Genomic DNA, 13944 nt, shown 5'->3' on the forward strand with positions numbered 1-13944 from the left:
GATATAGGGCAATGAAGCCAGGCAAACAGCAGTCCTAGCTTCACAGCCTGCCCATTAACCCAGCAAACATTTAAGGCTTTGTTTATTCTCCACCAACCCTAGCTACTGAGTTTGCAGGTGACGGGACCACAGAAACTCACCCTACTTGATTTAAGAAAGAAAAAAATACAAATGACTGAAGTGATCAATTCCCTGCTCCCCGTATTTCTACTCCTCCACTCACATAGATGTGACAGAGTTTCAGAGAACTTCAAAAGGTCTTACACCCTGACAATATATCTGATCCACTGTTCTTAGTTCTCTGCCTTCTGTCATTTCTATAATACTAAGTATTACCCAATGCTATTATTAACAAAACTAGCAATGCAGAAAGAAACAGAAGTAAAAACAGGATAGCAGCAAAGAAAGTAGAAACCTCAATTGAGAGTAGAAAAACAGGGTAGCAGTAGGAAAACAGTTGTATATACATAGGTAACTGAGGGTTTCTGGCACCTTTGCTGCATTTTTTTTCTCTGCTCTTTTCTCTAGAAAGCTAGAGCTGATGTGAAATCTGGCATCAGCAGATACAAAGTACCAGAGAACAACAGGAAAAAAGAGGTAAAGCACAGCTGCAAGGAAAATGGAACAACAGGAGGAGCAAAAAACAAGGAACGGACTTCTACTTGGGATTTTTTGTTATTAAAACAGCAGTGGAGCAAAAGCATCAAAAGAAAAAAATCAGCTGATGATAGCATCCACCCAGAAGACGACAGCACAGGATAGGAAGGAGATAGAAAAGGAGAAAACACATAGTGAGCTAAGCCATTTTGGTTTGTGAGGGCAGAGAAGAGCAGGGAGGAAGAAACAAAATTTACAAGAAGTGAAATCTCACTGTAGGAAACAATTTAATGATAGTCAGTAAACAGTGAAATAAAATGAAGATAAATTGATCATACTTTTCCTAGCACACTGGTCTGGAGTCAATACAGTGCTCCCCATCCCACTCAGGGCCAGAGAGACTCCAGGGGACCAGGCCAAAAATTAGCCGTATTCACCAACAGTGGAATGATAGAAAATGGAAAATCTGTGTCACAAAGTAGGGGAGGGATTTGAAGCACACAACACCTCATAGCCCAGTCTGTCTTTCCTGCAGACCAGAGCACTACTGAAGTGACTGTTAGTGGAAGAATAAAAAGAAGTGCCAACACAGGGGACAATGAAGCAGGTCCTTCCAGCTCCTGACCCCGGAAGAAAGGAGGGCTGAGGAGAGAGAAGCTGACAAGCCACTAGGCCCTCCAGCCATGGGAATCCTCTCGGGGCAGCACCGCACTGCAGAACCCGTGGGACCCCCTTCACCTGCCTCACACAGCCCAGATACTTCAGGGCAGGTTGAGAAGACTTTCCCGATCGTGAAGCACCCCAGAGACTTCAGGGCGCTAAAGGTTTTTGAATCACAGCTATACGTAGAGCTAACACAACCCAAACTAGCTTTTATCAGAGTGTACTGGCAAGGCACTGAGAAGATCTTGAAACAGCAGCTCCTTTTCCACAGTTTAAACCAATTATTTAGGTGTGCCTCGAAGACACATAACACAGTCTCATCCAAAATGTTTTTGTGTGTAAACTGTACAAATCAGATTCTTGAGACTATACTTAAAATAAATAAATAAATAAAAAGATCCTGACAGAGCTGTTGAGACAGCTCAAGAGATGAACTATCTGTGCCTTCTCCCTCATATACCAAGCCAGGTATGAAAACCTCGAGCAGACATTGAGCAAAGACTGCACCTCTGCACCAGTGTTTGCTGCCCTTCTGCTCCCGCGCAGTCAGTTTGCGTGCTTTGCACCAACACAGCTAAACACTAACGTTCCAAATGCTAAAGGAAAAAGCAATATTATGTTTCGGAAAGTAAAAATGCATTAACCAAGAGATTTGTGCATGTTCAGTTCAAAGATGAAAGCGCTTAACACATGATCATTGTCACAAATACTTGGCACAAAGGAAAATGTTTTTTACTTGCTTCTTATTTATCAGATTCTACAAAAACGATGCAGGAAGTCTGCTTTCTGACTCTCCTGGACAACCATCCTAGCAAAGCTTTCATACACCGTATCCATTATATGAAGTTGATTTTTTTTTTTAAAGTGTATTAAATGAGCTTCTGCCTGCTGGTCAAGCACACACCCCTTAAAAGAGTGCAAAAGTCAGACTGCTGACCATGCCTGGTGAAGCCTGAACTTCCTGTAAAAATGATGCACTTCGTTTCCTGAGAGGAAGTAAAGCATAAGCTGCTCAAACAATTCACATGAAAACCCTGAGATCTGAGCCACACAGTTACAGATTTTGGCAGCTACAAAATTACAGTTAGATCAGTAATCAATAGCAACAATGAAAAATCAGAGAAACAAATCCACTATTGCAAGGGGGAAAATACTAACCATCTGAAGGAATAGGTAAATTTTCTTAACAGGATGAATTATCTACACAACTTCTTTCTTCCTCCCCACAAATCAACTGAAATTCTGATTCTCCTCTCTGTTCATGAAATAAGATATAAATCTATACGAAAAGATTACGCTGACACTACTTCAATCAATGCGGTCGCACTTGCAAGTCCTTATCTGGCACAATTTACTGAATAGCAGAAGAATACTGTCTTTTGTCTCTAACATACAGAAATGAACTATTATTTCTATAAGTTTAAAAGCATTCAAAAATACATATGGATTCATTTATAAATTAGAAATATTTCTTTTAAGTCATAAAGCTACACAGTTTGGCCCATGAAGCTTATTTAGTTAATCTATTGTCTAAAAATATTCCTGAGTAATGTTTAAAATCTGGATTATGTTTGTCCTTTGACTTGTTTTCAAGTGCTTATTGCAACAAGGACCTTTCCCCAAAAGCCTTCAGCTTTGTATTTTATTCAGATTTAGACCTTTCCCCTTATCTGGGGGCAGGGGAGGAGATTCTTCTGTACACTAACCATGGTTATTTTATTTAAATGGAGTACAGATACAGCTGTGAAATCTTTGTTTTAACAGTACTACTCACAGCGTCAGATTTACCACTTAAAAACTCTTGCTTATAAGGTTTTGCAACTAAGCTGAAGAATTTCACAGGGAAGAAACAACACTCTTAAGTGGTGGCACTGAAGTTTAGAGTTGCCCTCCTGTTTTGTGCTTTTCCAGGCCAGGAGCTCTACTAAGCCAGGGCTGAAGTCCCCACTCACCATAGGGGTTTAGAAGTGCAGAGGCAACCCCTGTCTCAGGGCAAAGGCGCCACACACCACACAAAACTTAACCACCAAACAACCTTCCTCGGCCAGGTACGGGTGCCCACAGCCCAACAGAAGCCCTTGTGCAACAGCAGCCCAAGCAGGCGGCTGCTCCGTGAGCCACCACGCGGCCACCAGCCCCGGCTGCTCCGCGAGCCACCGCGCGGCCACCAGCCCTTCATGCCCCAGGGCACCTCCCGGGCCTCCCTTCTCGCATGTCTTGGCCTCAGACAGAAAAGCTCGTAGGAAACGACCTAATTTCCAAAGGGACAGAATTCAAGAGAGGGAAAAAAAAAAAAAAGCAGTGTTTTTGATACTTCCTTATCCACTTTACTAAAGCTTCATGCCACCTGCCATTTTATTTGTGCTGCTGCCATAGTCCTGCCATTTGGAATTAATTTCTGCATCTGTATTTCAGAGTGTTCCTTCAGCATAACCAGTTCCACTTCATCGTGCCATACTGTTTCCTTAGGCTGCTGGAATTAACAGCCCACAATGGAAACCCCTCCGTACCACCTTGTATTTCATCTGTGTTATGCTGATTCAGACAAAACTCCTGGTTTCTGTACAGGGCAGTACTGCCAATTCAAATTACTCAAGAAGCATGAACCATTTTATTTTTAAATAATTTCTTCATTTGGCATTCTCTATTTTGAGTCTTTAATCTTTTGTAATAGCTACAAAGACTAAGAGCAAGTTATTTTGTTGTTTCTTTTATGAAATTTTAAATCTCAATCATGGGATTCCAGAAGCTGACTTTCATCATGTGCTGTATTTAACAGTTTTTCTAGCTGAACGCACAGTAGCTTTTTGTAATTTTTAATTTACTATTAATTCCGCTATAGTCAAATTAGTCATTCCAAAAGGCAGGTTCATTGCTACTTAAAAAACAGATTGAATTTTGATGGTAACAACATACTGCAAAGGTAACATACTAAACCAGCCTTTCTACTAAAGCATTTTTAAAGAAATTTCCAGTCACCTTGTCTTTTAGTCTTTGTTACAATGCTTTAAAAATACAAACCTCCTTAAACAGTATTTAGGTAGAGAAATATTTCATAAGATCATAATTACAAAGGGAATAGCTAAGAAATATTAAATTGCTAAATGAGTTGGTATACACTACTAAATTGCATATAGAAAAACGATCATTCATTTCCCAGACTTATCTTTGCATACTGCTTTACTGTGTGGTTATTAGTTATACAACTTCTACAAAAAACTCAATTGGACATTTGAGCAAACAGTATCAGATAGGTTGATCCCAAATCCCCCAGATCTTCTCACCATGACTTAGAAGTTTCCTTAACTTTGAAATCCAAGCAAAGGAGTATCATCCCTAATTTCCTCTATGTCTGAATTGCACAGATCCACAACATGTTCATTCACCTCTGGTTTAGCACTGCTTTCATGCCAAGTTAAAGTCAGCCTAAGAATCTTTCACTCTTCTTCTACATGTGAATTTCATTTTAATTCACAGCTTATAGAATGCAGTTAAAATATGTACTCGTCCTAATGAAGAAGAAGGCCAGGAAAGGCACATGCCCTCCAAGGGCTCCAGCGGTTTCCCTGCTGAAGGAGCCCACTCTGTTTCATAACATCCCAGACTTGGGGACAACCTTGCCCCTGCTCGGCGGGCGGATGGACAAACGGCATGTGCTGTCCCCGGGGGCAAAAACTGGCCCTCAAGCTCGACTTTGACTCATAGGCTGCATATTTGAAAGGCTTGCCTAACAGTCTGCTCTACTTGTGTCAAAAGCAAACTTTATAACATTTTATGCAAACATTATACAATCTTGAGTCTTATAAATCAATAAAACTCCCTCAAACTTGAACAACCTCTGCATCAAAATTCTTACTTGAATTTTCTGTTGTAATTAATATAAGCATTACTAAATCCTGTAAGTTTTATTTAAAGTATTTTCATATTTAGAGCTTCAGACTAAAAGTAAAAACCTTATCATCAAGGCACTGCACAGAATTTGAGGGGTGTAGGTTTTAATATACAGTTTAGTCACTAACTTTCAGGTATTCAGACAGAAAACATTTGAAAAAGTTTGTTAGAATGATGTTGGTTTATATTTCATTAGCACAAATTTCATGAACAATTTCCTTTCAAAAATATTTATCTTACATGCTAGAAGAATACATTTCATTTAAGAATAGGTAATGGTGGCAAACATTTCTAAGCATCATTCTCAGCTCAATTCTAGAGGCTACTTCATCAATACAAGACTGCTATTAGAAGTAGCCTGAGTGACCACAGCTATTTGACATCTGAATGCTTTTTAAAAGGGATTATTTGGGTTTGAGTCATGAGGAAATTCATCAACAACAACACGCAAACAGGCTACAGGCCTCTGTTTTTCCCTGAAAATATTTTTGTAAAGGGCAAGGCAATGTATTTGTACTCTTCACACTGCAGATAATACCAGAATGCAGAATAAATAGCTAGTTTTCCAACCCTCTTTCCTCTGAATAGCTATTTAAAGAAGAAACATGTCTAGTCATAATTACTTAGATAAGCCTTGTGATGGGGCCTTAAGCCCCTTAAATCTTTCTTTTTTTCATCAGTAAGCACAAAATTCAAAAGAATCTATTTTGGCTCTACTGATTTCCAAGAATTAATGTACTTATTTTCACTGGCCGGTTGAGGTTGGAAGGGACCTCCACAGACCACTAGTCCAACCTCTTGCTCAAGCAGGGTCCTCCACAGCGCACTGTCCAGGATTGGGTCTGGATGGCTTTTAAATATCTCCAACAATGGCAACTCCACAACCAACCTCTCTGGGAACAGGTTCCAGTGCTCTGTCACCCTCATAGTCAAGAAGCTTTTCCTCATATTCAGATGGAGGTGCCAGTGAATACACTGAACAGAACTGCACTCGATACTGACCCCTGGGGCACACGTCTAGCTACAGGGCCCTACCTAGACTTGGTGGCACCGGTCACAACCCTCCGAGCTCTGCCACTCAGCCAGCTCTCAATGCATCTCAGTGCACCCATGTATCCCACACTTCCTGGGCTTGCCTATGAGGATGTTATGGGAGACAGTGTCAAAAGCCTTCCTGAAGTCAAGGCAGACAACATCCACCGCTCTCCCTTCATCTATGCAGCCAGTTATCCCATCACAGAATCCCATCACCTTGGTTGCCAGAATTCCTCTTGGTGAATCCATACTGACTACTCCTGACCACCTGCTTATCCTTCACATGCCTAGAGATGGGGTCCAGGATGAGCTGCTCCATCAGGTCATGGGATTCAGGTGGGACTGACCAGCCAGTAGTTGACTCCTGGGTCCTCCTTCTTCTCCTTTCTGAAGAACCAAGTGCCATTTTCCTTCCAGTCCTCAGGCACCTCTCCTGCTCTCCCTGTCCCTTGAAGGCTGAAGGTGGCCTAGCACTGCCCCGTGCCAGCTCCCTCAGCACTCACACGTGCCTCCCACCGGGGCCGTTCTGGCATGCAGACAGTATGTGGCAACACTCTTTAGCTGCACAAACAGGACAAGGACAAACAGAATTTTTGCCATGATTTAAATTCAAGTTTTTTTTTCCTTTTTTCTTTTCCTTTTTTTTTTTTTTTTTTTTTTTGCCAGAAAACAGGTTCCTAAAAGTGCAACTTGCATGATGATACTTTCATACAGTTTGCAATTTGGTGTTTTCTTTGCTAAAAATGGCCACGTGAATACCGTTATTACTGAAAACGGCAGGCTGAAAACAGCACGCTGACTCATTGGCTTTGTAGTATAACATTTTACACAGAACACAGTCAGGGTTTTAGTCCTCTTCCTCTTTAAGGAACCACTACTAAAATAATGTGTATTCCCTATATGCAAAACTAATCCAGAAAATAATATAAATATGCCTTCCCATCTGGGCATAACGGCACATTAATTCTGAAACAGTACCAATACAATAAAGGAGAATATTCTGAAATTAAGATAGAATTTACTTCAGGCTCAAACACAGCAAGCTTGGTAATCTTTACATTACTTGAAGAATTTCACCTTTGTCTGGTACTGATGATTAGTGCCATCCAAACTTCCCCCACCTCACACCATAAATTTAGATTATGTTCTGAGAGTCAGAAGAACGGTAAAACAGTAAATGAAAGGCTCCGGGTAATTCTGGTGTCTGGTGATATGCAGAATACAGGCAACTATCTTACGGTCATCTGGTGCAGTTTTAAGTTCTTGCTGAAGTTTAACTGCTCTTCTGTCTACAGAACAACCAAAGCAAGAAGTTTCTTTCCTCGTGCAGAATCAGCCACATAGTTTGCAAATCCCTACCAGCTGGCAGCCACTGCAATCCATCATTAACTTCACTTCAGAACATTCTTCTAGGGTCGGAGGCAAAACATTCCACAGAAAATAAAACACTAATTCCACAGCAACTCCCTTCGTAAGTAAGGGGCTACTAACAGCACATCAATGGCACTCAGAAGCATTCAAGATGCACGGGCACAAACTGGAACACAGGAAATTCCACCTGAATCTAAGAATTTTTTTTTACTGCGAGGGTGGTGGAAACAGGTTGCCCAAGGGGCTGTGAAGTCTGCAGCCTCCAGGACAGTCAAACCTGACGGGACACAGTCCTGGGCAGCCCGTGTCCTGGAAGACAAGCTCCAGAGGTGCCATCCAAACCCAACTACTGCATGACTCTGTGATCCTATTTGTTCTACGGGCTGATGTTAATGCTGAAGGCTCAGCCTCGAACTTAAAAGATGGCAATTGTCAGGGTCTGGCTATCTGAGAAAAGGCCCCTCTGCCGGGACAAGATTAATGAAAATGCAAGAGGTATGAAACAACAAGGTATGAAATTCTCAGCTGAGAGACTTTGATCCAAGAAAATCTTACTGGAGATCAAAGCACTGAGAAGATGGGCACACTTTCAGGAGCAAAAGAATGTCTATCTTTCTACAAACATCTTCCAACCCAATACTAAGAACAGCACATTTTCATTATCCATTAAAGAGCAGGGGAAAAGACTCGAAATAACCGCATTTGAGTCACTAAGACTCTGGCAAGCAGGAGGGAACATGAGCCCCAGTCACACATGTACCAGACCCAAACTCCCCATACCTTATTCGGAATGCTGAAAATAACTGTTCTCTTGGCATCCCGACGATAGGGACTTAGGATTTCTCTCTGTGTGTTACCAGTATATTGCAAGAGTGCTATAATTCACTCTTCTCCTTAGTTATAACTGATTCATCTTCAGCAGGATTAGATTCAAGAGACTTTCACAGGCCCTACTAACAGTCTAATTGCCCAGTACAGTGGCCTGCTTTCAAACTGACAAAATTCAAATAATCACTAAAGGGCTTAATTCTCACAACCACATTCACGATTTGTGTAGCGCATGCTATCTTTCTTCCAGTTTAAATGATCAAAGGCTGAAAACTATGATAATAAATCATATTTTACCTCCTGTGTTGTGCTAAAAAGAACAAGTCGATGCACAGACTTTTAAAGTATTGTTTTCAAAGACACACGCTCTGTCATGATTCTTGCACTTGGAAAGGCTATGAAAAGGTTAAAAAAAAAAATCAGGCCAATCAGTATGTGTGGGAGAAATATTGCAATGACTTTGAGAAGGGGAATAGTAAGAGATCTCCCAGCCCAGGTTAATGGGAGAAACAACAGGCGCTTGTCTGCTGGAGAAAGGAGTAGAAAATCTCCCTGGTAGGAGTTTTGGTGGCAGCCCTTCACACCTCCATTATTACTTCTACTGAGTAAATTCCTCGAAGTCTAATCTCCTCTAATGATGGATCTAAATACCAAATACTCCATTCCATATTTCAGTATAAAAATGACTAAATTTTATTCATTCATATATAGATCCACACGTTCAGCCACAGACAGATGAAGTGGGTATACTTGGAGCATTATCCAATCACTGCTTTGAGTAAAATTATACACCTTTTCGACTCAGCAAGATATTTTGAATAATTTCCATTAATCGATTCTTTGAGATTTCTAAACCCACACACTGAGTTACACGGAAAGAAGACAGTATTTGTTATACCTCCTAACTTTGAAAAGAACCATTTAAGTTATCTCAAGTACTTGCATTATTTTTTAAATAAAATGAAAACCTTCATCTGAATTCACGGTATTTGCAATTTAATGTACACTATATGGCATCCAGTAAAAGATATTCTGGATCAAACCAAAAAAATAACAGTTTAACATCTTCTTGTTATTAGCTAAAAGAAAGTCTAAACCCAAATTACACCATTTAAGCTATCTAAATAATAATAATAATAAACCTCACTACTTAGCCAATAAGAAGAGGGAATTGGCAGACATAGTATGATTAAATAGCCATGTACAGTAAAAATATGTTTTATATATTTCATGTTAATAAGATAAAAGCATCTAATTTTATATTTCATTACAACAATAAGAAATAAATAAGAATGTACTAATTTGAGTGTACAACAAAAAATACAGTTGTTTAAACCTGCAGTGTCAAATGAAGCATCCCTTTCTCTGAAGAACACTCCTATCAGGAGGGTGTTTCATGGGGGAGGAGGAAGCAATTGAAGCTAGGAAATGATGGATAGCAATGACCTTTCCATCTGTAAAACGTGGGCATATTTTAGGTATTTAATCTTGAGAATTGGATTATTATTAATCAATTATTCATGACAATTTGAATCTATGGTAGATGTTTTTTGTTTTCTTAAATATCACAAAGCTAAGGTCCTGCTTGAGAACCAGAAAGGAGATTAAATCCTCACAAGCAAATAGTGTTCAGGATACTGGCATTTTCTACTGCCTCCTGAACATTCCTTCTCCTACATAAACACACACTAATGACAACTCTCTCTAAACCTTCAGCCTAAATATTCTGAAATCCACCCTCACAGCTATTTCAGGAGAATAAAAATAATAAAAAAATAATAAAAAAGAGAAGTAAAAAAGCACCTTTCCCAAAGAATGAAACAGGACTTTGTGGCAATGTGGAACATCAGAAACTCCTCTACCTTCACAGGAGTCAAGCACAGCCATTAGTTACCCTGCCGTATGGTTAACGCTCAGTCTTTCTCACTTGCCAAAGGTGGGTGACAATAGCAGCAGAGTGTCTCCACTATGGGTCACCAGATCATACAGAGAAAACAAGCAGAAGGTGCTTGCAGGTGTTTAAAATGCACTACTGAAGAAGAAGGAAAAACAAATGAAGCTGTTCTAAGACTAAGCTCTATTTAAAACTTGAACCTCTGCAGACCAAAATAAAACGCAAAGGAGGTGTGCATGTCTGTGAGGGGAAAGGGGCAGGTCTCCATATTGCCTTGAAACATGCCTGAGGTTAAAATAAATAAATAAATAGGTTATCCAAATTTTGAGGAAAAACGCTGTCCCTTCTTCAGGCACTAAAATTCAGGAATCTGGATAGCTATGGTAACCATCTGAAAAGTAAAACCTAACATGCACATCTAGAAATCAAACAGTTGGCAGTTCTTTATGTTCTCAAATACTCTTGCTACCAAAAAAGTACACCTTATTTCTGGACTGATTATGTTAGCTTCAGCTTCCACACATTAGCTTTAAGTTCTCCTTTTGTTCACTGCAGTGAAGAACATTAAATTTCTGTTCCTCATAGTATGGTGTTTCTTGGGAACTAAGAAAGTCCCTCTCTAACTTCCTTTCTGTTCCTACTAAACAGATTGAACTGTATGAGTTTCTCACAGTTCAGACGTGTTTTCACATACTCGATGATTCCCGAGATGTTTGTGGTTCATCCCTGACCAGAGCTGAACAGAGTATTCCAGCAACAGTTATGCGAGTGCATTAACAGTTAATGCAGAAATGCAATACAACTATTTTCTTCTTACTTAGCTCTCCCCTGTTTATATGTCCAAAATTACCTTTTCAGGCACTGTGTTGCTCTGAAAGTTTATATGCACCTCTTCATCTACCATGAGTCAAGAGCTTTTCAGAACAAATTAATTCCTTGGCAATTCCTTCCCATAAGATTAGCCATTTCTCTGGGACATTATGAAAGTTTTCATTCTGGGAAGAACAATGTTCCAAAGGAGCTTGGGAGGGCACAATCTGCGGGAAAACTCCTCATCTTGAGTTTAAAAAAAGGGCTTGAAAAGGACAGCAAGGTAAAGGTGAACTGAAAACATCTTACTGTGGAAAATGGGTGCAGCGTTTTAGTTTACTGATGTTGCCTGGTAAACTGAGTTTACAAGTGCAAATGAGAAATCATACATAATGAAGTCATTACAGAACCTCTAACACTGGGCTTCATTGTTGGTGTGCCAATAAAACTGACTGATTAATTTACTTCCATATAACAGCAGGGTAAAACAGCTGCAAACAAGGAAAACCTAAGAAATTGACAGCTGGAAACATTTATAAAGTGAAAGCTAAGGCTAGCGCGAACGCATCAACTGTGGGGGTGGAAAGCAATCTGTATGGGAAAAAAAGAAATTGAATCATTAGGATAGTGGTAAATAGATGTCAATACTTGTGAAAATTAAACTGTGCCCTGTCCAAAGCAATTTAAAGAAACAGTTTTAAAATAAACCTGAATAGTCAAAACACTGTTTACTTCTAATTCCAGGCTTCTTCTAATCTGCAATATTCTGTGAACTTTGGTCTTTAGGGTAATACATTTGGTTGAATCACTGTCATTCTGAGCTACAGTACCTGTTATTCAAGAGCAAGTACCTAAACAAACTTTGATATAAACAAGATTCTCCTTGTCCTACTTGTTATATTATTCAAACTTTTACATATTGCAAGAGTTATTTGTAATTGCACCAAACACTGTTCCTCAGTTTTAAAAGACATATAACTGCAGATAGTTGTCATGCTACTTCACACAGTTGTCATGCTACTTCACATTACACTTTACATTTACATTCCTAGTTATTGTTAGGAACTTGCAAAATCTGCTGCAATTTTTACCATATATTGAAAAAAAATGCATTTTCTCCCTCTTCCCCAGTTCAGCTCCTACAATATGTCCTAACAGTGTACAGCTTAGAAGAACCACAGCACCACCCTATTACATTTTGTCATTTCCACCACACCTCAGGCACTCTGCACAACTACCAGCCAATAATTCTGCTTTTGCAGGGACAAATGAATGAGGAAGTCTTCAGGAAGAAGGAATGACAAAAAGGCCACTCCAAAAGTAGCAATGCCATGCCCACCTCCTATTTCTCAAAAAAGAAAAGCAACAACAACAAAACACAGAACTCCAAACATAATAACGAGCTATGATAACAGTAGGCTCAGAAGTATGAATTTAGTCTCTGGGTATGGCATAGTAGATGTGCAGTGTAAGGAAAAACTGGCCCTGGAGCGTATGGTCAGAGGAGGATCTCAGAGGGAAAGCTGAAGCACCACTTAGCATTTAGTCCACTTGCTTTCAGAATACACCCTACAATTAGCAAGTAGTTTCTCATGCTGCCCCTCCCTTGAACATCTAACATTCAAATATGCACAGAAAGTTAAAGCAGCATTAGCTCTGGCTGGTAACAGAGGTATTTTAGCCTTAGGAGATGCAACTGCGGACAATCTTTTGGGTAGTGCATGTTCTTCAGTTCGTGGGAAAAATAGGAATAACCATACATGTTTAAAAGAATAAAAATTTAAAGATCCAAAACATACACCAGAATTGCAGAATTGTAAAAACTACTTTAAAAAAAAAACATAATTCCATAGCACTTTGGGTTAAAACTTAGCATTCTTCTAATTTTGTGTGTGAAACGACCGTGCTTTGTTTGGTAACGTGCTAGTTTAGGACTCAGGACTCCTTACCAGCTTTCACCTCACCAGTACTCAGCATATCTGGAAGAAACTGCTCTCAGCACACTTTGCCACTTTGAAGTATAAGCAGGAGATGATGATGTCTAGCACAGCAGCGCACTGCATCTCATCAGCCTTCTGCTTTCCCATAATGACCAACAAGAACATAACCTTAAGGTTTTAAAAGGTAACTGCTAGAGAGGCGTGGAGCACACTGCAGCAGGAGGCATCAGTCTCGCACCTTTGCGTTGCCTCTTTGCTGACGGGACGGCAGCGGGAGCCTCTCCAGGAAAGCAACTGCAGGAGAGTCACCACACAGCCCATCCGACACACGCTTAACTGAGCCCTTGACAGCACCCACCTAAAGCAAGCCCAAACAGCAGCACTCCGCTCTAGAAATACTTACTTCTGATGAGGTCACCATCGGTGGGATTTCCCCAGGCAGCCTGCTCCTGTATCTCTGGTTGTATACTTTGGCTACTGGAAGGCTGTATTATGTCTTTATCTTCTGCAGCAGTGTTCTCTTGGTTGGATTTTTCTGAGTCAAAAGAAATTTAATATATTAGTTTTCGATTTATTTTTCCTTAACATTAGCAAAAGTCATCTTTTAAAGATAAGAACTAGGTAACATAAAATATACCGTAGATTAACATCTTGAAAGTTTTCCTTAGAAATAATTCATAATAAAGTCAATTTTAAATTAGCTTTCTTCTCATCAAAATAATTCCTCTTTAAGTCTTCTAGTGATTATATTTAGTCATGCAAATTAACACTCCACAATTTTTATAATGACAAGTTACTGAAGATATGATGTTTACTTTCCATGTAATTTTCATATGAAAACTTAAGACTATAGATACACAAAAAGCATTATTTTCTGTCCCTGTGTATGTGTGTCTGACATGTAAAAGCCACAGA

The 13944-nt window shown here is 39.7% G+C and overlaps 1 protein-coding gene across 1 annotated transcript in view; it reads right to left on the minus strand.

Moving 5' to 3' along the window:
• MDFIC (MyoD family inhibitor domain containing) overlaps positions 1 to 13944 on the minus strand; it is a 45124-nt gene that overhangs the window by 19342 nt on the left and 11838 nt on the right. Inside the window, exon 3 of the mRNA XM_088529735.1 lies at positions 13433 to 13564. Coding sequence (XP_088385861.1) covers positions 13433 to 13564 — 132 coding nt within the window. The remainder of the gene's footprint in view (positions 1 to 13432; positions 13565 to 13944) is intronic.

Source organism: Tinamus guttatus, unplaced genomic scaffold (assembly GCF_059628265.1).
Source record: "Tinamus guttatus ecotype Peru unplaced genomic scaffold, ASM5962826v1 Tinamus_guttatus_pri_ptg000340l, whole genome shotgun sequence".
Lineage (NCBI taxonomy): Eukaryota > Metazoa > Chordata > Aves > Tinamiformes > Tinamidae > Tinamus > Tinamus guttatus.